General features: G+C 38.9%; 1 protein-coding gene across 1 annotated transcript; it reads right to left on the bottom strand.

Moving 5' to 3' along the window:
* Window positions 1–3,809: 3,809 nt before the first annotated feature.
* On the bottom strand, window positions 3,810–19,210 carry pip4k2cb (phosphatidylinositol-5-phosphate 4-kinase, type II, gamma b; the record flags this gene model as incomplete). Its single annotated transcript, XM_081357438.1, has 10 exons — window positions 3,810–3,893; window positions 4,028–4,131; window positions 6,769–7,033; window positions 8,578–8,691; window positions 8,968–9,006; window positions 9,184–9,330; window positions 11,434–11,583; window positions 17,492–17,588; window positions 18,736–18,833; window positions 19,064–19,210. 10 exons carry the CDS (start codon window positions 19,208–19,210, stop codon window positions 3,810–3,812), a joined length of 1,245 nt encoding a protein of 414 aa, XP_081213564.1.
* Window positions 19,211–23,821: the final 4,611 nt, after the last annotated feature.

Raw genomic sequence — 23,821 nt, 5'->3', positions numbered from 1 at the left:
GCAAACACTCCCATTCTGTTTTTGAGTCTGGAGAAATGGCGAAATGTTCCTATTTGCAGCGTGTTTTTGCAGCGGTGAGAAATGTAGCCAATCACAGATATGTTTGATGATCTCTTGAACGCATTGTCCAATCAGAGGTGTTTAAGTTAGAGTCCACTCACCGCTCAAAACGCATGAGTTTTTGTTCGGTGACGAGTTTTGATCACTCTCGCGAATCCTCTCATTAACAAAGAAATACACGATGTAAGTAAGATATTCATCATGCAGTAATGAAGACAACATTATTGATTTAAAATTTTAGTTATTTTTAGTGATTGTAAAGTGTGCGCTGTTTCGCGCTTTCATAAAAGTATTGTTTTTTAGAAGTGACATCTAAGTTACACATAAATGCAGAATTCATTCTCGAAATTGACATAGTGATAACTAGCACGGGACAAAAATATTACGTCTAAATAGGCTAGATACGCCCAGACTAATTTTTATAAATTCGTATCAATATATTTTTAAAATTCCATTCCAATTATTTGTAAAAACCAATGACTTTTAAATAATCTTAAATTGATTATAAATGGACAATCTCATTGCTATTCTTGTTATGGTGGAGCCGTTGCTACACAATACATCTGCACTTTACTAGAGAACACGCACTCATTTCACATAAGATTTATCTGACAGTCAAATTAAAATGTGAATTTTTAATAAACGTGTTGCTAAAGTTCAGGTAAATGTCTAATTATCCACCTGACAGTAAAATTAAAATGTTATTTTTTTAATAAACTTGTAGCTAAAGTTCAGGCAAATGTCCATCTGATTAATAAAAATAAAAATGTATGACTGCAAACAATAAAATCATTTAACTGCAAACAACAAATGAATTGTGATTTGTATTGCAACATGTTGTTTATTATGATGCATACATCTCAATTTATCTCTATGAATCTATCTCAATAAAAGTCCAAAGATGAAGAAGAGTCAAAAGGTTCGAGCATATTTAATATTAAATGAAATAGGCTACAAATAATCCACAAGGCATAACAGCATGCACGTAACAGTGAACTAAGGAAACACAGGAACTTAAGTATACAATGAGAACAAACTCAAATATGAACAGAGTGATGATTAAATGGATATCCAACAAACAAGTGGCAGGAAACATGAAAATAAAAAAACAGGAAATGATGACAAACAAACTAAAATTCCATGAAAATGAAAACTAAACTGACAGATATATAAATGCATTTTATGTAAGTAGTCTGCTACACTGTTATATAGATCTCATTGATTTACATTTTAGGCCATATAAATAATAACTGCTCCAAATTGCTATTTTTGCTCAGTTTGGGCCTCTGAATAAAATAGTAAGCATATTTTATAAATGAGGCCCTGGGTGCACACCGAACAAGCGGACTAAGACACATCACATTTTCTATGGGTCTGCTTCCAAACAAACCCTGGCGTAGTTCAACTGAAATATGAACGCAGCACAAACCAGACATCTAAATCAACCAAAAACAGGATATGATTGTATCGATTATGTTCTGGTTTCATTTTCAGTTCGTTCTGTTCCTGTTTTGCCTTATAGGGGCTGTTTACATGACACCGTTTTCAACTAAAAACTGAAAACTTTTTATGCATTTTGCAACATAAAACGCAAACCTTTGAAAACGGGTTTCAAAGTGCAACTTTTTGAATATGACTGGACACACTTATAAGCTGTTTTTTTTCCAAAGTAAAGGATACAGATATTAACAGTAAGTACGGGGGCATACGGACAGTCAGTGAAGAGTAACAAGTGAAGAATTATAAGAATTACACAAATAACACAATATAACATTTTATCATCATGAAAAATTAAAGGTTCCTTACAACAGACTCAAGGATGAAACATGTTTTCGAAGCCTTCGTGACATTTTCTTAAAGGAAGTAGCCTATAAAGGGACTTTATATCAGAGGAGAACATTCTAAAATTGGGATTACAGTGAATGTTTCTGGCTTTGTGAAGATGAAATTTACCCAGAAGACAAAGTAATACTGTAGTAAAAGAATGCGTAGGCCTACATGTGCGTAAACGTACCCTCAGTTCAATTAGTTTCCTTGGCTGTTGAACAGTTTCCACACCTGTTCCATTTGATCCTTGATTACAATCCCCATGAATTTAAAGGTGCAGTATGTAAGATTGACAGCTAGTGGTTGAAATAGGTACTGCAGTCCAAATTCAGAATATCAGAGATCGTTGTTTCCCCCGCCCCCTCCTCAGACTCGATGCTCACGCAAGTTGCCAGATTGAGGACACGCAACAGGAATGAGCGCAATGGACAATGAAATGCGAGGAGACTTGTAAGTTGACGAGTTGATTAATTGATTTATGAGTTGATATTTAGATGGATAGATACCGAGGCTTTTTAGGTCAGGTCTGCGATCTCTGACCCAGTTTGTTCGCTGGCTGCAATACGCTGTTTTTTCTGCTAACTGGCAACGTGAACGTAAATCGGCAACGTGCGATATTGCACAGACAAAAGCAAAAACAGACATTCCAACACGGAAAGTACTTTTCAAAGTAAAATAACTGGCTGTAGAAGTGTTTTTCAGAGAAACGAGTATGTGAACTCAGGTTGTTTCCTAAATATTTGCAAACACATTATGGTATTTTTATGCTTTAGTACAGTCAAACACGTACATACAGCACCTTTAAAGGCACACTAGTTTCCGTTTTTCTCAAACAGCGACCCCTAGATTCGCTGTGGAGTACTTGTATTTAACGTTACTGTCGTAAATACCACTCACGCAGAGCTGTCGTTTTCTTTTCCTTGACTCTTCCGACCGTGCTTTCTTCGTCGACTCTGCCATGATTCATGTCTGAAATGCGTGCTAGTGTCTTCCAGAGAGGCTGCTTCATATGTTGTTGATGTATGTGACGTCATGCCGTAAAGCAAGTCGAGATTCTCGTGAGATTTGTCGGGGCGCCACCTCTCAAACCTGCATTGCTGGTTTTTCCAGCGGCGTCCCCCCCCCCCTGCTTTGCTATCGGGATGATTCGCCCTACTACGAGTTCGTTTACCATTGAAATGAAATCGCAGCTGTTATATTAAGGTACAAATCTTGCATAGTGTGCCTTTAAGCCCTGTGTTTTGTTCAGTTCTTTGTCTGTTATCGTCTGTGTTAATGTGGTTGTGTTTAAGTTTTCTCCTGCTATCTTCTGAGTGTTTCTGTTGTGGATTTATTAAAAACTACTTTTGTTAATCATCTCCTTCGTCGTATGCGCTTTACTACAACCACCCGTGACAATGAGGTCATAAGAGACAACGCTAAAAAGACAGCATGCTTAAGCATACCTGTTTTTTTCTCATTATAGGAGCTACATTACAGTTTAGTACAGGCGTCAGAACCGTCGTCTTCTTGCAGCTTTGTTTGTGTGTGTGACGGAGCTCTTTTAACTTTTCTTCAATACACTGTTATTTTAACACAGTGCTTGAAAAGCAATTTCACACTTTGATTACATTATATGTTTATGATTCACAGTTATGTCTGCACATCCAATTCATGTACCATATCAGATGGTTTTATTGTGAAAAAAAAAATATAACTATAATTTACATGATTTTTTTTTACACATTTATTTTACCCAGAAACTAAAGGATCGATTTAAAAGCAATAAAGCCATTCTCTTGTAAATCAGAGCACTAAAACAATTTCATAACATTTTCCATAATTTTTACAGTAAAAGCTAAACATTTTAGTAATTAAATAATGATTTTGAAATAATTTAATAATGTGGTAATCGTACAAACCACTCAATCAATCTTAATATCTCAATAGGCAAATATGTTTGCGATGAATTCTCGAAACCGCTTGGCATATTGTTCAGGGTGAACTGTAGAGATCTCAGCCCCAGCCTTTAAATAAAAAATAAAAAAAATATAAAAAAAACACTAGTAACATGTAATAACAGATAGATTTAGAATATTTACAGCTCAGTTTAGTCTTTTTACAATAAATGCGTATTGTCGATTCATTAAGTATCACTTACTCCATGCTTGACTGTTTTCGCTGCATGGGCTGCTTTCTTCTTGGTATCATACTGGGTCAAAATGTCTATAAGACCCATGAAGTACACTTCTCTGTGTGGGGCACCTAGATCAAGGACAGACAAACACAAGACTCATAAATGAAATGTGAGGATTTAAAGACCTAGGCTGTGTTTCCCGATAACGTTGTCTCTTAGCGCGCTACAAAGACTCTTAAGGTATAACTTAACTAAAGGTATACCATTTCTAGGCGTGTTCCCTGAACCATACCTTAGGAAGCTGTTTAAGATATACCTTCTTACGTGTGACGTTACTGTCCAGGGCGATGCTGCTGAATTGATTGATATCGACGGCTCGAGAATCAATTATTCTTGTGCAGGGGCTGCTTCAATGCATTATGCGAGAAAGCGGTGTTCTTTATAAAAGAAGCACTTCAGAAATAGTTGAAATTGCATTTATTAGGACTCTTGGGATAATAATCGAAACTAATAGCCTAGCCTACGTATTTTAAAATTGTATCATATATTGCTGCCATAATAACCATTTCAAATCAAATTTTTACGTGCTTTCTTCTCTTTCCCATTTTTGTTCGCTGAGGTGGAGCTGCGATAAAATATTGTTCTTGTAAATACTTTCCAACGTTTCAGTAATAAAAGTGTACATCTTACGTACGGTGCTCAGCGGTGATCAAAAAGGATTTAAACAGTGAATTTTGAATCTCTTCTTGTAAACTCGGAGATTTGGATTCAGACGGCATTTAAATTACCACACGAACTGCCTGTCAAAAAACAGTAGGTACTAATTTGGTCAGGCATTTTTACGCGGGTTGGGTGAGAAAAAACACTGATATTATGGATTCGAACGGCAATAAAATCACAGACTTAGCCCTGTAAATGTTTAAAATACTGGACGAGGCCATGAGAAACAATTAGCGTCCGACTTAACTGACAGTTTGCTTTCACTGGCCGTTGAAAGCGCTCTGCAGACGGCGCCGTCTTTTAGAACAACTATTCGCTGTATCGCTGCCATAGTTTGAGCAAACTCCCCACCACAATCATTCCCTTTAAATAGACTATTAAAGGTTGTATCAGCGATTTCAGGCCCAAACATAAATGATCACACTCATTTAATCTTTCCTAACGATCCGCTAGCTGCCCGCCCCATAAGCATGCCGTCAAAAAACCGCGTCTCTGTAGGCAGCCTAGGCTCTGAGATCTGCACACAAAAACAGTTGGTTTCACCACCACTCAAAACCAAAATAAATAGTGTTCCAACCAATCACCAACAGGGGTGGGTGTTGTGAGGTTTTCGCGTGCAGCCGTCATAGGCAGCCGTGCATGAGCGCAAAACCTCACAACACCCACCCCTGTCGGTGATTGTGAAACACGTATTAACGATAAGGTAGCTTAAAGGGATAGTTCGGCCAAAAATGATATTAAACCCATGATTTACTCACCCTCAAGCCGTTCGAGATGCATATGTCAATCATTTTTCAGATGAGCACATTTTGAGTTATTTTAGAAAATGTCTTAGATCTTTCAGTGGTTATAATGTCAAGTTATGGGGTCCACCTCATTCAAGTCCCAAAATGTGCATGCATCCTTCACAAAAGTAATCCATCCGGCTCCAGGGGGATAAACGAAGGCCTTCTGAGGGTAATCCGTGCGGTTTTGTCGTAAAAATATACATATTTAAAACTTTATAAATGAAAATAACTGGCTTCCGGCAACGGTCGACACGTGTTGACGGGAGATGGATGCTGGCGTATGACGTAGGACGTAGCGTAGTAAGCGTCGTGACGTAGAACGAACGCGACAGCGCAGCCAGAGAGCAGAGCAAAACAAAACTCCACTCAGGATTTCCGCGATTTAAAAAACGTGTATTTAAAAGACAATGTCGGAGGATTTTGATATTAGAGAAGAGGATATTTAGTTTTTGGCCCAGCCCTATCTGTTTGAACTGAAGTACAGCGATGAAGAACTCAGGAATATGGAGGAGGCTGCATTAGCAGTAAGTGAGTGGAGTTTTGTTTTGCTCTGCTCTCTGGCTGCGCTGTCGCGTTCGTTCTACGTCACGACGCTTACTACGCTACGTCCTACGTCATACGCCAGCATCCATCTCCCGTGAACGCGCGTCGACCGTTGCCGGAAGCCAGTTATTTTCATTTATAAAGTTTTAAATATGTATATTTTTACGACAAAACCGCACGGATTACCCTCAGAAGGCCTTTGTTTATCCCCCTGGAGCCGGATGGATTACTTTTGTGAAGGATGCATGCACATTTTTGGGACTTGAAGGAGGTGGACCCCATAACTTGACATTATAACCACTGAAAGATCTAAGACATTTTCTAAAATAACTGAAAATGTGTTCGTCTGAAAAATGATTGACATATGCATCTCGAACGGCTTGAGGGTGAGTAAATCATGGGTTTAATATCATTTTTGACCGAATTATCCCTTTAAGGTGTAACATAAGAATGACGTAGCGTTAAGAAGGTTTCGGTAAACGCAGCCCTGATCTGAAAGAAAATTAGGTAAGAGGGGTAACACAAAATGAGTAATGGACAATTATTTTAAGAGAAATGCAAAAGTCATTACCTTCATGAAAAGATTACTCAATGAGTTCAAGATTATAGAAAAGTTGGGTACTGGTACGCTAACCATTTATTTGAGTTTTATTGTCTATTATGTATTTCAATGTTTTCATGTAGAGTTTGACATGAGACTGAATTGTGACTCACCAACTGCGCTCTGGATGGCATACACGTCAACATAAGGGTCAAACTCTCCTGGACCAAGAGGTTTATAAGAGCTCATGTACCCTGCGATGCCCTCAGGGGACGAGCCGAAAGACCCCACGGCTGTAAGGCACTGGTCATTCTCTGAATCCTCCTCCTCTTCACTTAAAGAGTCTTTTATTTCTACCTCTTCTTCTTGCTCTGCCCTCCCGACATCATGAATGCCCAGCAGCAGGCTGTAGTCCATGATCCTCAAACGCACAAGAAACTGCACACAAACACATACAGATACAAAAACAGAGTATTAGGCCCTGTTTACACCTGGTATTAAGATCGGATCGGATTACAAATAGACGAGGGAGACACATTCCAGTTTACACCTGGTGTTTTAAACCTTCTCTTTTGTCCACTTTCAACCTGATTTCTTCGAGGGGATAGTCTCAGGGCGGAAAAATGTTTGGGCTTTTTCAGATCTTTCGATCTAATTGACAAAATAAGCTCACGCAATTTTCAAGCGACCGGAGACGGAGAAACACGTGGAGAGCAGCAGCTTTCGTTTCTGCTCTGACAGCCACAAGACCAGCCGAACACTGAGTGTGTGTTAGACATCAGGAATGGTGAGAGAACATTGTGCTTAGTACGTTTTTCATCTTCAAACCAGACTTTTGCGGAAAACTGCGAAAACGCGAGTAAAACGATTAGACGTAGAACTATTTTCAGTTTAAACTAAAGGTTGGACTCTATATAGTGTTCCTCAAAACTTACCAAAGATCCAGTGATCCATAGATATTGACATGCAGCCAGGAATCGTGTTTCCTGACATTTATTTGAGCCTGATTTCAATGCCGGGGAAAAACATAAAGTAAATTTGCCTGTGAACGCTTTATATAAATACAATATAGGTCTAAATCCATGTGATCACTTATGTCAATGTCATATATATCAACATATCATAACATACATAAACTTGTATAGTGTTTATTTAAAAACATCCAATTATGCAGAATATATTGAGTTGGCAATACAATATATAGGGTATGATTTTACCCATGAATTCAGCATATGATTTAATATATATTATTTATTTTTGACACAAAATGATAACTGCAAATCCACCTTTCTCTGCCTGGATCCAGTTGTCTCTATGAATTGCAGCGATCCATTTGCTTCTCTGTTCTTTAGCTTTCGCCAGTCAGTAAAAATATACCTCTGATTTCTTGTCAAGTCTAGTTGTACAGTCAATCGCAAAGCTCTTTCCCTTTTTAGATGTGTTATGTGTGTTTCTCGCAGCATTCACGCTGAAAACCAATGCTGCCGCTCAGTGTTTCTGCCACTCAGTGTGTGTGTGTGACCGCAGTCACTCCGGCCGACGGTGACGTCACGCACATACCCTCTACTGAGACACTTTTACTCAAGTCAGTTTTTTAGTACTCTTTCCACCACTGCGCATTAGGTCAGTGAAGACAAGAAGGTCTTTTGCGGCTGTTCGAACACATTCGACCACTTGAGCGTTTACACTATTAAAGCAATCCGGTCGAATGTGTTTTCCACTCTGAAAGTGGTTGAAAGTGGACAAGCTCAAAATGTTTTACACCCCGTTTACACCTGTATTTAGTGCTGTCCACTTGTGATCCGATCGACCAAAACGCATCTTAATAAAAAGGTGCAAACAGGGCCTTAATTTTAGTAAAGCCAGGTTGTTTGGGTCCAAGAAAACTTCTCGGTTTCGCAGTGGGTAAAATCAATCAATCAATCAAATTACATTTGACCCTAATGTAATATTCTGTCAGTTTGGTTATTTAATCGTCTCACCTCTACATCCCTGTTCAGTTTATCCAATAGCTTTTCTTTCTCCTCTTCACTGATGTAGACTCGCTGCATGTTGTTTCTGAAATCTACATCCTTGAAGGTAGGCAGCTCTTTTCCCTGTGTTTTCAAATGACTTTTAAGCATTTATTTTCAAGAACAAATTTTCAGTTTTGAGAAACTGAAACATCTTTCAAGAACAGCATACAAGAATGCATTTGTATCAGAATGAAAACAAGAAAATATATAGTGTAAATGTTTAGGATTTAGGAACCTGTTCTAAAGCAATTCTAAAAATAACCAAAACAAATCTTTAATTTGAAGAGGCTATAAAACAAAATGTTTAAGATTCATAAATGTAAATGTTTTGGATAAACTCAACATTGCTTCTCTTACCTTTTCTTTATCACTTGCTTCTCGAGAAACCAACGAGCCCTATAATATGAAATATTCCTGATAATTTAGATCTTTCCATTTTTCTTTTACTTATTTTGCACTTATTGTTTTGAATAACATACTAAACTCCAGTCGTAACATATTAGTTCCTCACCATTATGGCTCAATAACAAATTCAAAATCGTAAACAATGATTAAAGAATGAAATTGATCTACCTTGAGGTCATATTTTCTGTGGACAGTTAGTCGGTGGCTGAACATGTTCCTCGTGACTAAAATATACGTGTCTTCATTGTCCACAGTGACACGGTACATGCCGAGGAACTGGGGAAGTAGTGTGCTACCATGGCAAGTTACAATGTGCTGAGGGGAAAAAGTAGATGTTTTAGTTCGATATAAAAGGGAATAAAAAAAACTAGCCTTTGGTCCAGGTGAGTGTTGCTTGTCAGTTGAACAATTAAGCTACATCTCAATGAAACCAGCACAAACATCTTCAAAACTATTTTTTACTATATTTATTATATTTTACTAAAATAGCATTGCAGTCAAATGTTACATTGACTTGTTCTCATCTTTTAAATAATAAATCAATAACTAAACACAAAAAAGTGACTGTTTACCTCTGTGGTAATAGTAAAATAGACATAATGCAGTTTATGCTTGGTTTGTCTGGGGAAATCTAACCATCCATACAGCATTCAAATACATCTCAATTAGCAGTTGCTTGGTTTACGCATCTAGACCAGCTTGGCCAGGCGAGACCATCTCAAAGCAGCTAAGACCAGTTAAGAGTGTAAGTAATTTTTTTACTCAAAGTAAGCAGGAGAGCTGGTGGACCAGCAAACCAGCTCAGATTGCTTGAGAACAGCATGACTATGCTAGTCCACCAGCTTGACCAGCTCTAACCAACATAAACCAGCCTGGACCTACATGCTGGATTTTTCAGCAGGGAAGCCTACCAGCCGCCAGTGCAACAAAGCATCTACATATTATCCAGAATGCATCTGGTCTTGAATCAGTCAAAGACCTCTCCTGATATCACTTCCAATAGCTGACAGAATCAGGTTGCATTCAATAAACAAGCAGCACCTTGTTGTTCCTCCACAATGAGATTCAAAGTCACTCTCCAAAACCTTCCCCTCTTTGAAGAAATGGGCTACCAACATTCACTCGATCTGCCGAGACCATCACATATTTCAAGAAGCAACTCATCCGCAAGCACTTAATCTCTCCACAACCTTAAACAAAGGCACTTACTTCCAATATAAATCTGTTTCCTAATATCGCCTTCTAATAAACATGGCATTGTATAGTATGGATATTGTTGACTGCAGTGACATTCCTTATTATGTTCCTCATTAGGAAGTCAGCCTGGATAAAATTGTCTGCTAAATTTTTAAATGTAAATATGGACTATATTTATGGAAGAAAACTGATAGCAGTTGAGAGGCAGTTGAACTCCCTCCCTCTCACAGAAAGCCAAGACCAGCCAACCTACTTGGACTGGAAATGGGCCGGCAGAACAAACAAGTAGAAAACTGAACAACTATAGAGAGCATTGAAGACATGAGTGTGGACCAGATGACTTCCCCTTGTGCGTCGGAGAAACAAGCACCATAAAAGACTTCTGCACGTCTTCTGAAGCGATACGATAGCTTTGTGTTACCCCTTTTCCACCAAAAAAGAACTGGTTCGGATCTGGTGCTGGTTCAAAGTTGGTTCAACTTGCGAACCTTCTCAGAACCTGTTTGTTTTTCCACTGACTAGAGAGCCCAGCGAACGACGTCGTTACGTCACTGTGTACGTTGCCATACGTCTTAGCTTTCCCAGAAACGCTTGCGCCAACTTCAAGCATAACAATTACAATGGCGGACTACATTCTGCAAATGTTTTTCCTGGCTTTGCGATCCTATATTGGGGTCAGAAGAAGACATTTAGAACACATTTGTGCTGCTCGTCTGGATTACTATAGATGGAGGTTACGCTCGAGAAGAAGTTCGACAATAACCCCGCCCACAGCCCCCGACGGAAGCATGACGTGGTAAAAGAATAACGGTTCTAGTCCAGCAAAGAGTTGGTGCCACTTTGGAACCAATTTTCCTGGCCGAGAACCGGTTCTTTGGCTGTCGAAACACAAAGAACTGGTTCGCGAGTAGGCACCGGCACCAGCACTGCCTTGGTGGAAAAGGGGTATGTGAGGAACAGACTAAAATTTAACTTGACATCTGTGCTAGCTTTCTGTGATGTTCATGATAGCTCATGATAGAAGCAACAATATCCAATTTGGGACCAATAGTTCTTTCACTAGATCTTTTCAGTGTATCATAGTACTGTATAAGGAAGATAATGGCAGATTTTTATTGTTTGAATGAACTAATCCTTTAAGTTTAATCAGGAGACTACATTTTACAAAGGTTAAATGTATGTGTTATTGAACAACTTGACTTATGAAACAGTGCTCTATACCTGGTGGTATTCTGAAAGGATGTTGTGCATGTCCTCCACCTCCTCACTGGAGATTTGCTTGACAATTAATGTGCAGTCATATGATGTCAGCAACAATCCCGCTTCCTGACTCTTGCATTCCTTAACTGGAGGACTACGTGTTAGAGAAACCTAAAAGAACACATGGAAATTTGGAAATGTTGGGAAATTCCACTTTAAATCTCTCTTACCAGCAGGTGTGACCTAAAGAGTCACTATAACATATCAAAATCATTCCATACAAAATCATATGGTAATGGTCTGGGAGGGGGAAACGGGGCAGATGAGAACTGATAAAGGGAAACAGGTGGGGTAAGTGGGAGTTAACAAGGGGTGTGTGTGTGTGTGTGTGTGTGTGTTTTATATGGCATTTCAAAGTCCATACTGGAAGCAGAATCCAGTAAAAGGGCTATTATAAAGATAAGCATGAATTCATGCAGTTTTTAGAACACAAACCATGACCTATACTTGAACCTCTCAGATTTACTTTCTAAAATGATTGACTTAAAACTAATCTACACACAATCGTTCATTTGATCATCCTTGCTCAAACCACCGGGTATGTTAAGTCCAAGAGAGAGACTCTGGGACAGGATCCAGCATCACCACAACCCAGGACAAGCAGTTTGGAAAATAGATGGATGTGAAGTCCACCCCCACAGTCAAGCAACCCTGTTAAAAGACTAAGATAAATGACCCTTTCAATATAGAGAGACTCTCATTTCTATAACATGGGCGCTGAAAAAATATGCGCTGCTCGCAGTAAAAATTATGCTGCAACTTTCACAGTTATGTTCTTAATGAAATTCATATCTGTGAAAAGACTTCATCCCAGCCTTTGCCAGCTAGTGAAAACCTTTTGGCTTTGACTAAACAGTGCATGCCATTATTGTTATTAACCCTGCCAAATTTCATTTTATTGTCATTTATCATTCATCAGGTAAACTAGGTAATATCCTTGAGGAGATAGATAGCCTCCTGTCCTCTTTTCCTGAGGATGGCACACATGGTACATGACACATGTCCTTGGTCCTTGGTTGTGCAGGGTAACAATGCAGTCGGAAAGGAGCTGGAATCCCTTTCAAGCCTTGAACACAAATGGGATGCTGATATCCTGGAGCACGGAGAGTGTCCTAACCATCTGGAACATGCAGATGAAGGTACCTTGAAGTGAATATTTGTCTTCTGGATGGAGACTCAGAACGTATTCTGTCTGGTTGTGTCCCTTTCTTCACAAACCAGAGGCTCAGAAAGTGTATTTATCTGTTGTTAAAGGACAAGTTATGGTTAACAGTTCTATGGATGGCGAAATGATCAGGGAATAACATGCTTTGAGGTGGTGGTGGCCCATTTTAAAGCACACCTGGGGAAAAGGGAGATGATGAACGCTACATTTGCTCATTGCGTAGGGAATCTGTGGGGCTCTATGTTCTGACGTTGCGCTGCGCTGTTACACTACGTGAACTCTCGTCAGAGGCCCACACAGAAGAAAATGAATAGTTGAATAAATTCATTATTTTTGTTTGTTTTTTTGCACACAAAAAGTATTCTTGTTGCTTGATAAACTTATGGCTGAGCCACTGTAGTCACTTGGACTATTTTAAACATTGTCTTTACTAACTTTCTGGGCCGGCAAGTTTCACTAACAGAGAAGCCTATGGAGGAGTGAGACAGCTCTCAGATTTAATCAAAAATATCTTAATTTATGTTCCGAAGATGAACGAAAGTCTTACGGGGTTTGGAACAACATGAGGGAGAGTAATTACTGAAAGAATGTTCATTTTTGGGTGAACTAACCCTTTAAATCTGTTTTTCCAACTCCTTCATTGCCTTACATAGTGGAGATTTGTACAATATCCAATACAGGCAAGATGATGGAGATGGAGGGTGTGTTACATTTGTTACGCAGGGAATTCCTTATAGAGTTACGAGATTGGCAAGTGAGCAAGAATATGTGGGAATAGAGATTTGGGGAGGATCAATTATAAATTACTATAATCCATGTAAAAAGCTTGAAATGAACAAACTTATAGAAATAGGGGACAGGGTGAGAACAGTGTTGTATGGTTTGGGGATTTTAATGCACAAAGCACATTGTGGGGATGTGAAAAAACTGATAATAATGGTTTAGTATTAGAAGAGTTATTGGAAGAAAGCGATTTAGTGTGTCTAAATGACGGAAATAAGACACAGATTGATAGGACAGGAAAGGAATCAGTGCTTGATCTTACCTTGGTATCAAATAATTTGGCATCAATTTGTGATTGGAGAGTACATAAAGATGGGACAATAGGGAGTGAACATTATCTGGTTATATGTAAAGGCAATATCTATGTAGTGGAACAAATAGATGGAAGAGGGGGAAATTGGGTGTTTGAAAAAGCTGATTGGGAAAAGTTTCAAGCAGAAAGTGATAAATATTTAAGTCTAGTTGATAACTATATAGAGTTAATGAAGTAAAACAAGGAATATTTTTAGCAGCAATAGAAACTATACCTAAAGATAAAGGTATGTGTAGGGAACAAAGGTGGGACCAAGAATTAAAAGAAAGACATTTATACTCAATTAAAAAAAGAGTCGACACTGTGGAAAATAAGAGAGGAAACGGAGAGAAGAGACTATTGTAACCAGATTAAGAATAGGGCATAATAAATTAAATTACACTCTTCAAATAATGGGGAAACATCCAACTGGGTTTTGTGATCAGTGCCAAATACCTGAGACTGTAGAACATGTGCTTATTAATTGTTCAAAATATGAGTTACAGAGGATAGATATGATAAAAGACATAGGACATGGAGTAAAGAGTATAATGGACTGCAGTAGGAGTGAAAGAGGAATGAAATATTTGATTTGCTTTCTGACTAAAACGGGACTAATGACAGGAATATGATGACTAAAGTATATGGGGAATAACTAGAGCCAGAAGATGGCAGTAATGCAACATCAAGGATGCAAGTTGGCATCAAAACCCAAAGACGAAGAAGAAGAAGAAGAAAAATAAGAAGAAGAGCTGTGTTGGCGGTGGCTTGACTGTGTGCAACAGCTTTAAGGTCTCATCTTCAACCCAGACTTGATGTTGTGTTGAAGCAAGTAGTTGGTGGTGTTGTGTATCTTTACCTCATTTGTGTTCTACTGATTGAAGTAGAGTTTTCTCTCCTTAGTCTCTTTTGATCACACTCTATGATTGAGACTTAAAAGGCAGAAGTGAGTGTTAACTTCAATGATTATTCATTGTATGGTTTAATTCATCTTTTTTCTCTTGGTTTAGGCTACTTGAAGTTTGCTAGTTAATCATTTTATTTCTTTATTTGTGCAGTAAGTAGGGAGGTGGGTGCCATTTATTTTGAACTTGACCTTTTCTCCTGTTCATGTTAGCAAGGGAGTTAGCTTATGTACTCTCGTTTTCTTTTCTTTTAGTTTAAGTAGTTTGGTTAATAAGGAGTTAGACTGATTATGTTTGTTTTTTTGGCAATACCCCCTTCTGAATCTGATACCCCTCTTTTTCTTTTGCTTAATTTGTAAATAAAAACTACTTTCTTTCATGAAATGTTATTTGGGTTGTTGGGAAACAATTCTGGGTCTGGAGACGGGGTGGCTTCATACTGTTGCACATCCATTTTTGCTGTTGCTTTCCTCCCCTAGACCAATCAGGAAATCGTAACACTGAGGTTACCTATATAACTTCATCCATAAGGTCGCAGGAACCTATCCCAGTGTCTCGGGCCACAGGCGGGCAACACCCTGGACTCCAGTCCATCACAGGCCTCACACACAAATCATCAATGCTGCATGTTTTTGGATTGTGCGGGAAACCAGCGCATCCAGAGAAAAACCATGCATGCAGACAAGAGGAGAACATGCAAACTCCACACAGAAAGGACTCCTGACTCAACCGGGACTTAATATTACATTATTTAATTAATATAGTTTAATGTTTTTTGTGTTATATGGAATTTTACAATAGCAAATTTTATCATTTCATGCAAGTATTATAAGAAAGGAAAATATATTAAAGGTGCTCTAAGCGATGTCACACGTTTTTTAGGCCAATTTTTTTTTTGTCACATACAGCAAATATCTCCTCACTATCCGCTAACTGCCTGTCCCCTGAACACACTGTAAAAAAAGCGCAGTCTCTAGACAGCCCAGGCTCCACAAACAGCAAGAAAAACAAACTGGCCCAGCCTGGACCACGAAACATAACAAACAGTGTTGCAGCCAATAACCGACAAGAATGATTTGGGGGTTGGGGGGTTAGTGCGCGTGCACATGAAGGGGGGAGTGGAGGAGAGAGAAGAGGGAAGTTAGCTAGAGGAGAGATGTCCTAGACAACGACAACGGCTAACATTAAAAATGTATATTCTTGAGAATTTTGATATGGCCGACACACGACCAAAAAGATGACATTCAGATGAACAAATAACAAAGAAGAGGGAAAAGGAGAAGGAAGGCACGAAGTCCCGAATTTACATCGGAAAAGCGTTCAAAAGATGTCAAGAACTCCGCCGGCAGAAGCGCTTCCAAACCGACATTCAGGTGGCTCTGTTTTTGCTGGAAAGGAGAGTAAATCCAGTTTGGTTTTTCTAAATGGTTCATGACTGTTTCAGGAAGCACGGAAGGGATGGGGGGAGGGGACGGGATTAGGAGGAGGGAGGGTCGAGCTAGCCTCCGTTTTGTTTGAAAATACTTTGAACGTCCACAAGAAGTGACTTCACCCAACATCGCTTAGAGCACCTTTAAGACTTAAAGGTCCCGTTGCATGCGATTCCATGTTTCAAACTTTAGTTAGTGTGTAATGTTGCTGTTAGAGCATAAATAATATCTGTAAAATTATAAAGCTCAAAGTTCAATGCCAAGCGAGATATTTTATTTAACAGAAGTTGACTACAAAAAACGGCTCGATTGGACTACACCCCTCTACATCCTGCATTAGTGACATCACCAGAACCGTTTCTTGACTAACCTCCGCCCACAGGAATGCTCCCTCAACTCTACTGGCTATTTGCGCACTTCTTATAACTTAGGCTACTGTGTTTACTCAGCTCTTACGGTGATTTTCTGAAGTAAAACTGACGCTTCATCTTTTGTGTGATGTACAATAAACTTTATTATACTCATCAGTACATGTTTGATCATCATTCAGACAGCAGACTTGTAGGCTATTAGTAAGTAATGGATACATAGCCTACAAGCAGATGACAAATACGTTATAATAACCGTAATTAAACTACTAAACCATACCTGTTTCATCTCTATACAGCACTCTGACTCTGTAGACATTATTGTCCGACTCGAAATGAACGCCGTTACTGAGAGTTTCTGATATTATCATCATTCCGTGAGATGAATTTGTCCTGACAGACTGAGCGCGAGCTCATGAAGCTCCGCCCCCTGTGTCGTCCAGCAGCACCTCATTTGCATTTAAAGGGGACACACTGAAACGGCTCGTTTTTCTGAGCCCCAAAAAATGTCAATTTAAACATGCTGTAAAAAATGATCTGTTTGGTATTTTGAGCTCAAACTTCACATACACACTCTGGGGACATCAGAGACTTATTTTACATCTTGTGAAAAGGGGCATAGAACGGGACCTTTAAGGATTGAAATAGAGGCTATTTATAAAATATGACCTATGGGCAGATTGTAGGATCCATGTGGGCCACTAGGTGCTCGAAGTGCATCATGACATAAAACTCTACTGTCATGTAAAGAACTGGCATATTTTAAAGGTTTAAAGCACACATATGCCGAATACTACATTGGCAAGAGCCTCATGCAAACATAAAAGCAAATGATGGCCACCATTCAAATGAAGTTGAGCACATGTGCTCTTCCGTCATATAGGCCTGACCTGATCTATGCAAATAATGAAAACGAGAGGCTCACCGCAAAATATTGTCTGGAACAGTTGTGACGTTTAACCATTATTGTGACCGATACAGTATGTAACTTTTTAAAGTACAGTTGAGAACTATTCTACACAGGGAGCTTTCAGCCTTTTATGCTTCCAGTCTTAAACTATACAGAAATTTCATACCTGATAATCTTGATGTTCAACTCCAAATCTCTCTCTCAGATTCCGGAACACGAGTGGGCAGTACTCCTTAAACTTAAAATGTCCAGGGAGGTTTTCCCTAAATATTTAAACATAAATAAATAAACATTGTGGATTTTAACAGTGTAAGAGCACCTTTAATAAACTCTCTTTCCTTAAATAACTAAAGCTAAAACAAGGAAATACTAATGAATATATATTTACAGTTCAAGCGTTGCTTTACTAACATGCTAAAAACTTAATTGATTTATTACACAAAACTGGATCATATTTATCATGTGCATTAATGCTAGAGTCGGAGAGCTCCTCCAGACTTCCTTTTAAGGTTTTTCCTCTTCACTACCTAAACTTTTAGTATATATATATATATATATATATATATATATATATATATATATATATATATATATATATATATATATATATATATATATATATATATATATTGCTTACTGGGGCTTCAGGACATTAAGGCACAATTGTTTTTAAACAAACAACATGAATGGTGAAAATTGCTGCAAAAAGATAATGATCATTCTGCTCTTATAATAATAATAATTACTATTATTTAATTACTATATTACATTTAAGATTCTAATTACTATAATATTCTAATTTAATGCAGAAACCACACACTCACATTGATTGTCAAGATCACTATAATTGCAAATACTTTGAGTGCATGCATTTGTGTACGAATAAACAATATTTATTCTTGTTTTGTTTTTGCTTGACAATTGTGGTGATTGCATTTAATCATAAGAACTGTGTCTAAGGTTGCATTTCATTGAGGTCACAAGTCTGGACTGTTTGCCAGCAACCCCCATCAACACCAAAAAACAACCCTGTCTGCATACCACAGCGGATTATGAGTTTTACAAAAGCTTTGTGCAGTTCATTGTGCACAAAAAAACTGTGACAATGAGAACAAGTATTTCTACATATCAATATTTGCATCACTTGTATCTCTTTGAAAAGAAGTGGAATTTAAGTTAAATAGAATTGTCTAGATAGGAGGTGAAAATTAGCACTTTATTTGTATATGTATATTTATATTTATATACGGTATATATGCAACCTTATCATGTCTTCTCAAACTGTATCCTAAAGTACAAAAATTAAAATGTACTAAATTTGATATTGGCTTTCATCTGTCAGTCAAAAAATCTTTCTTTTGAGTTTTATTGTTCTGATTTGTTGCACAGTGTGTGTTCGATTGACCATACTTGTTGAATAAATGGTTGTTGACTTTCATTTTTATGTTGGCTTTGAAGTCATCTGGAAGTAGCATTACTGGCATAGGCACTTGAAACAGGTCGTTTATCTGTAAAGATTAAATGCAGGAAGGTTAAAAGTTAAAGGAAGACTGACATTTTTTTTTATTGTTTTATGTTGTTTTTTATATGCTTTAATGACAGCCATTCTCCCAAGCACATAACAACAAAAATAAACAATATACATCATACTTTAGCAATAGGGCAACATATAATATTTAGGCGTTACAGGAAACTAAATAGATAGTTTTTTTAAGATTCAGAATAAAGTATAACATACCGTGTGATTGATGCCCCACATAAACACAGTCAGGACGGGGTCGCTGGCCCAGAATATCTCCACTTTTTGATGCACAAAATGTTTTTTCTTGCTTTTTGTTCGTGAAAGTCTTCTTGAAATAGGCCCTGTTTTACCAGGGGAAGACATAATTGCAGAAATGAACTCAGGTAATCTTAGACCACAACAACTACTTGCCTCCTCACTTGTGATGATGAATGTCTTGAAATGCCTGGAGACATTAACGATTGCAATGAACCTATACAGTAGAGGATAAACTACTCCGCTGACTTGCTCCAAAATAGCTTGAGAGAATTAAACTTGTTATAACTTGATCCAAAACAGTCACATGCCTGATCAGCATTTCTGTCGGAGGCGTGTAGTTTTTCTTGTAAATGAAAGCTCCTCCTAAGTCTAGCAATTTTTTAATAAGAGCTTTTCTGATAAGTTCAGTGGTGAAAGAGCAAAATAGATGCATTGTTGTGCATGTGTGTGTGTGCTGAGGTGAGGAGGTTAGTTGTGTTGACACAGTCAAATGTGTGCTCGCCATTGCTGCAGTGACCGAGTTTAGCTTAACAACACATTTAAAGGATCCTATTATGCCTTTTTACATCTTAAACTTTCTCTAGCGTGTAATGTTTAAAAAATCATAAAGTTAATTTTATAATATTTTCATGCCTTATAGTCACATTTAGCAGATTAGGGGCCAGAATTACTAAGAGGGCAAATGAGCGTGAGAGTGAAAAAAAAGAAGAAGAAAAAAAAAAAACGCAGATGGGAGTGGAAAGTTCAGAGCGTGATCTGTCAACGATGCGCTCATTTCCATAATGACCAATGTAATCTACCAAGGCAAGAGCAGCGCAAATTAGTTTAAGACATGCTTTTTTGGGCATAAAATAATGGCGCGAATACCAGTAAATGAAATAGCGCAAACCTTAATAAATCACCTTGCATGATTCATTTGAATACTCTCCTCCTATAAATTTAGCGTCTGGCAGGGAAACTCCTACAAATGCAAAAATAACCCTGTCTACGCCTTTTCAGTTATATTTATTTTCACTGCATGTCTGTAGTAAATCCTGACAGTCGTTTTTAACGCCAAAAGAGGGTTTGCGCTGGCATAAGCTGTTAGTAAATCTGGCCCTAGAGCTGGGCGATAATATAGTTTGCATTTTGTGGTGATATAAACAATCAAGCAGTTGAGATTTGCTTTATAGTATACAGTATATATTATCACTTTATGTGAGTGGACTGTGTATATCCTAAGTTTATTGTATCAAAGGGCAGTCGCTAGCAGGGCGAAAGGTGACAACTTAAAGGTGCTCTAAGCGATGTTGGGTGACGTCACTTCTTGTTGACGTTCGAAGTATTGTCAAACAAAACAAAGGCTAGCTCGACCCTCCCTCCTCCTCACCCCGTCCCCTCCCCGGGACTTTGCACGTTCCTTCTCCTTTTCCCCTCTTCTTTGCTATTTGTTCATCGGAACGTCGTCTCTTTGGTCGTGTGTCGGCCATATCAAAATTCAAGAGAATATAATTCTAACGTTAGTCATTGTCTAGGACATCTCTCCTCTAGCTAACTTCCCTCTTCATGCTTCTCTCTCCTCCACTCCCCACTCCCCCCTTCATGTGCACGCGCACTAACCCCCCACCCCCACCCCCATCCCCAAATCATTCTTGTCAGTTAATGGCTGGAACACTGTTTGTTATGTTTCGTGGTCCAGGCTGGGCCAGTTTGTTTTTGTTGCCGTTTGTGGAGCCTGGGCTGTCTACAGAGACCGCGTTTTTTTACAGTGTGTTCAGGGGACAGGCATCTAGCGGATAGTGAGGAGATGTTTGCTGTATGTGACAAAAATGTTTTGGCCTAAAAAACGTGTGAGATCGCTTAGAGCACCTTTAAGGGGGCCCACTGCAAAAACCTGCTCTGGGGCACCAAATACCCCAGCTACGGCCCTAAACTGAGTATACATGAGTAAACGATGTCCTTTGCAAATCCTGGTGCTGTGTCTAGCCATTTTTTCCTCTGCCAGCATAAACTCAAGAAGCAGCTGTATGCCAGACGTCAGGAAAGGGCAGACCTCCTAAAGAAGCTTACTGACCAGGGGTGTGTTTCCCAACATCATCATTAGCCAACTATGGTCGCAAGTTCCATCGTTATCAGCACAGTTCAACGAGTCGGTGTTTCCCAAAACCATAGTTCTTACAAACATTTGCAAAAAGAATCGCAAAGGTGTGTGTTTGGAACGACAGCTCTCACCCTGTGGTTAGAAGTAGTTTCTTGTTTGCATGACATGTGGACTCAATAAATCCTTATCTTGAGCCAAATAAGCAAGCTGACATTCAGTACTATCTATGTCTTTTATTTAGAATACATACAAATGTCGTTTACATCAAGAGATTTAAAGCGTCATTTTTTGAAGAGTGCCCATGTGCGTACGTGCTCTAGTACGTAAGAACGAGCCTATGATTGAATCTGGAAATTAAGCAAAATAACTGAGAAAAATGAGAAATAGTCCTCAGATGCCATGTCCGAAATTTATAGCAAAACATCAAGCATTAATTCGATCTCAAACAGATTCATTAAAAGAAGTTATTACTCCACCACCTGCGTGACATCATTAACCAACGTGTTTGAATTACCAATTTGTGACTATATGGTTTTGGGAAACAGTCGTGACTAGCTAGTTGATTTCTTCAACGATGCATCGTACTATAGTTAAGCAGCGAGTTTTGCCATTGAACGGAAAACACATCAGGCAGATGTGGAGGCGCATCGGCAAACATTTGAGGTAGTAGCTGAACAGAAGATTTGGGAAGAGGATAAGTGGGCATGAGTATTAGTGCCCTTCCTTTCGAGGAAACCACAACGGGCCTACTTCTCTTTGTGGCAAGCAGGACGAGCCCGAGATGGGAACTAGCGAGGCCGGCGGAGCGATTGCTAATGAGCGTCACCTGCGCTCCGGCCTCGAGTCTCACGGAAGGAGATCCGATGAATAAAAGGAGGAGTGACGACAGTGCAAGACGAGAGAGGAGCAGGCATGGACTTTTTTACGTTATGTTATGTTTATGTGTGCGTGGCAGTCGTCCATGAGGGGCTGCTGCTTTACATTCATTTTGTGTTTGTTTATTTTATGATTAAAGTTGTGTGAAACGTTCGTCGATTCCCGCCTCCTTCTTCCCTGAACAACTAACAACTAACCTTGCTATACTCTTTATCTCTTGGGGGGCTTTCACCAGTGTACGCCACAGCAATTCTTCGAGTGAACATACAGTATGAGGTTCAAGCTCCTGTTCATGTAAAGGCAGACTACCTCACTCCTTTACTGCAGCTCTGGCCAACCCAGTCACTTACCTTTTACAATTACCTGAACAATACCGTGTCAATCCTGCCGTCCATGTTTGCAAGGGATAGGGTCCAGTGGAAAGATCTTTGAGGACTAATTATAAGAGCACTATTACCACACACACACACACACACACACTCATTGTCTAGACAAGCTTGGGACGTCCAAGTAGTTCTTGCCTCCAGTTGTCATCTCCATTGAGCCTTGTCTTCTTCCAGCCATCTTATTCCAGTAATCACCCTGCATTGTTTCTCTGTGTCTTCTGCGACTTTACTCAGTTAAGTTCACTTACCTGTTTACTTACCTGTTCCTAAATAAAGTCCTGCTGTTGGGATCATCACCATCCTTCCCAGCAAGCAATAGCCGTCATTTCACCGTATCAGTTAACTATAGACCCGATATAGTCCTGCTATGAGTAACCCACTTCTAGCCAAAATAACATTGAATTTATTTACATTTTTGCCAAAATAACTTGCGAGATGTATGATATTCCACCACGTAGGCAAAGTCAACAGTGATTACAAAGTGTTCAGTTTAATTTCTTTGGCATGTTATCTAATTGATGACTAGTCTATTCTTGGGCTATGGTAAGAAGTCTATTTTCACTGACAGCCCAAATTTTGCCTTGTTTTAGCCTAGATATCTGGGGTGTTTGGACTGCTATTAGACGTCTTTTAAATGCAAAATTGCTTGTGTGTGTAGAGGATTCTATTATTTAGAAAATAAGTAATTTAGCTATATATTTGTACACTATTATTTCCTCTGTGTGTGCCTTTGGGTTGACTTTTGGAAGCCTGAAAAAAGGCATGGAATGTTGCCATTCTATTCTGAGAAAGTCACATGGTACAAGACCACAAAAATAATCTACAAGGTGTGTTACCATCTTTGGAAAAAGATGTATGTATATATGTGTAAAGCTGGGCAATGATCAGGAGTGATCTCCTGCAGGAGATGCTCAGCTTTGTTGTAAAATAAAGTCTAATATTTCTGGCATCAAAGATCTCTGAGAAATGATTTCACAAAAGAGAAGAAACCACAACATGTGTCAGTCTCCTAACAGCTACAGTAGCAGAAGTCATTCTCTCTCTTTCATCAATACAGCTTACAACAATGATCAACTGGATCTGGGGAAGGCTAGAAAAACGAATTCTGCTGCATTAATGGCATCCAAGAACACCGTGGCCTCTATAATTACAAGATGGAAGAAAGCTGGAACCAGGAAAGCTGGCCGCTCAGAAAAATGGAGTAATCAGAGGAGAAGGTAAGAGGTGGTGACAAAAATACTGATAGTCACTCTGGTCAAGCTTCAGAGATCATGTCTGGAGATGAGAGAAATTTGCAGAACGCCAACCATCATGCCGATTTGGGCCTTACGACAGAGCGTCAAGACGGAAGCCTCTCTTCCGTACAAGACACAT

Source organism: Scardinius erythrophthalmus (assembly GCF_964197995.2).
Source record: "Scardinius erythrophthalmus genome assembly, chromosome: 25".
NCBI lineage: Eukaryota > Metazoa > Chordata > Actinopteri > Cypriniformes > Leuciscidae > Scardinius > Scardinius erythrophthalmus.
Note: the sequence above shows the minus strand (reverse complement) of the source record. Positions and strands in the feature narration are given on the sequence as shown.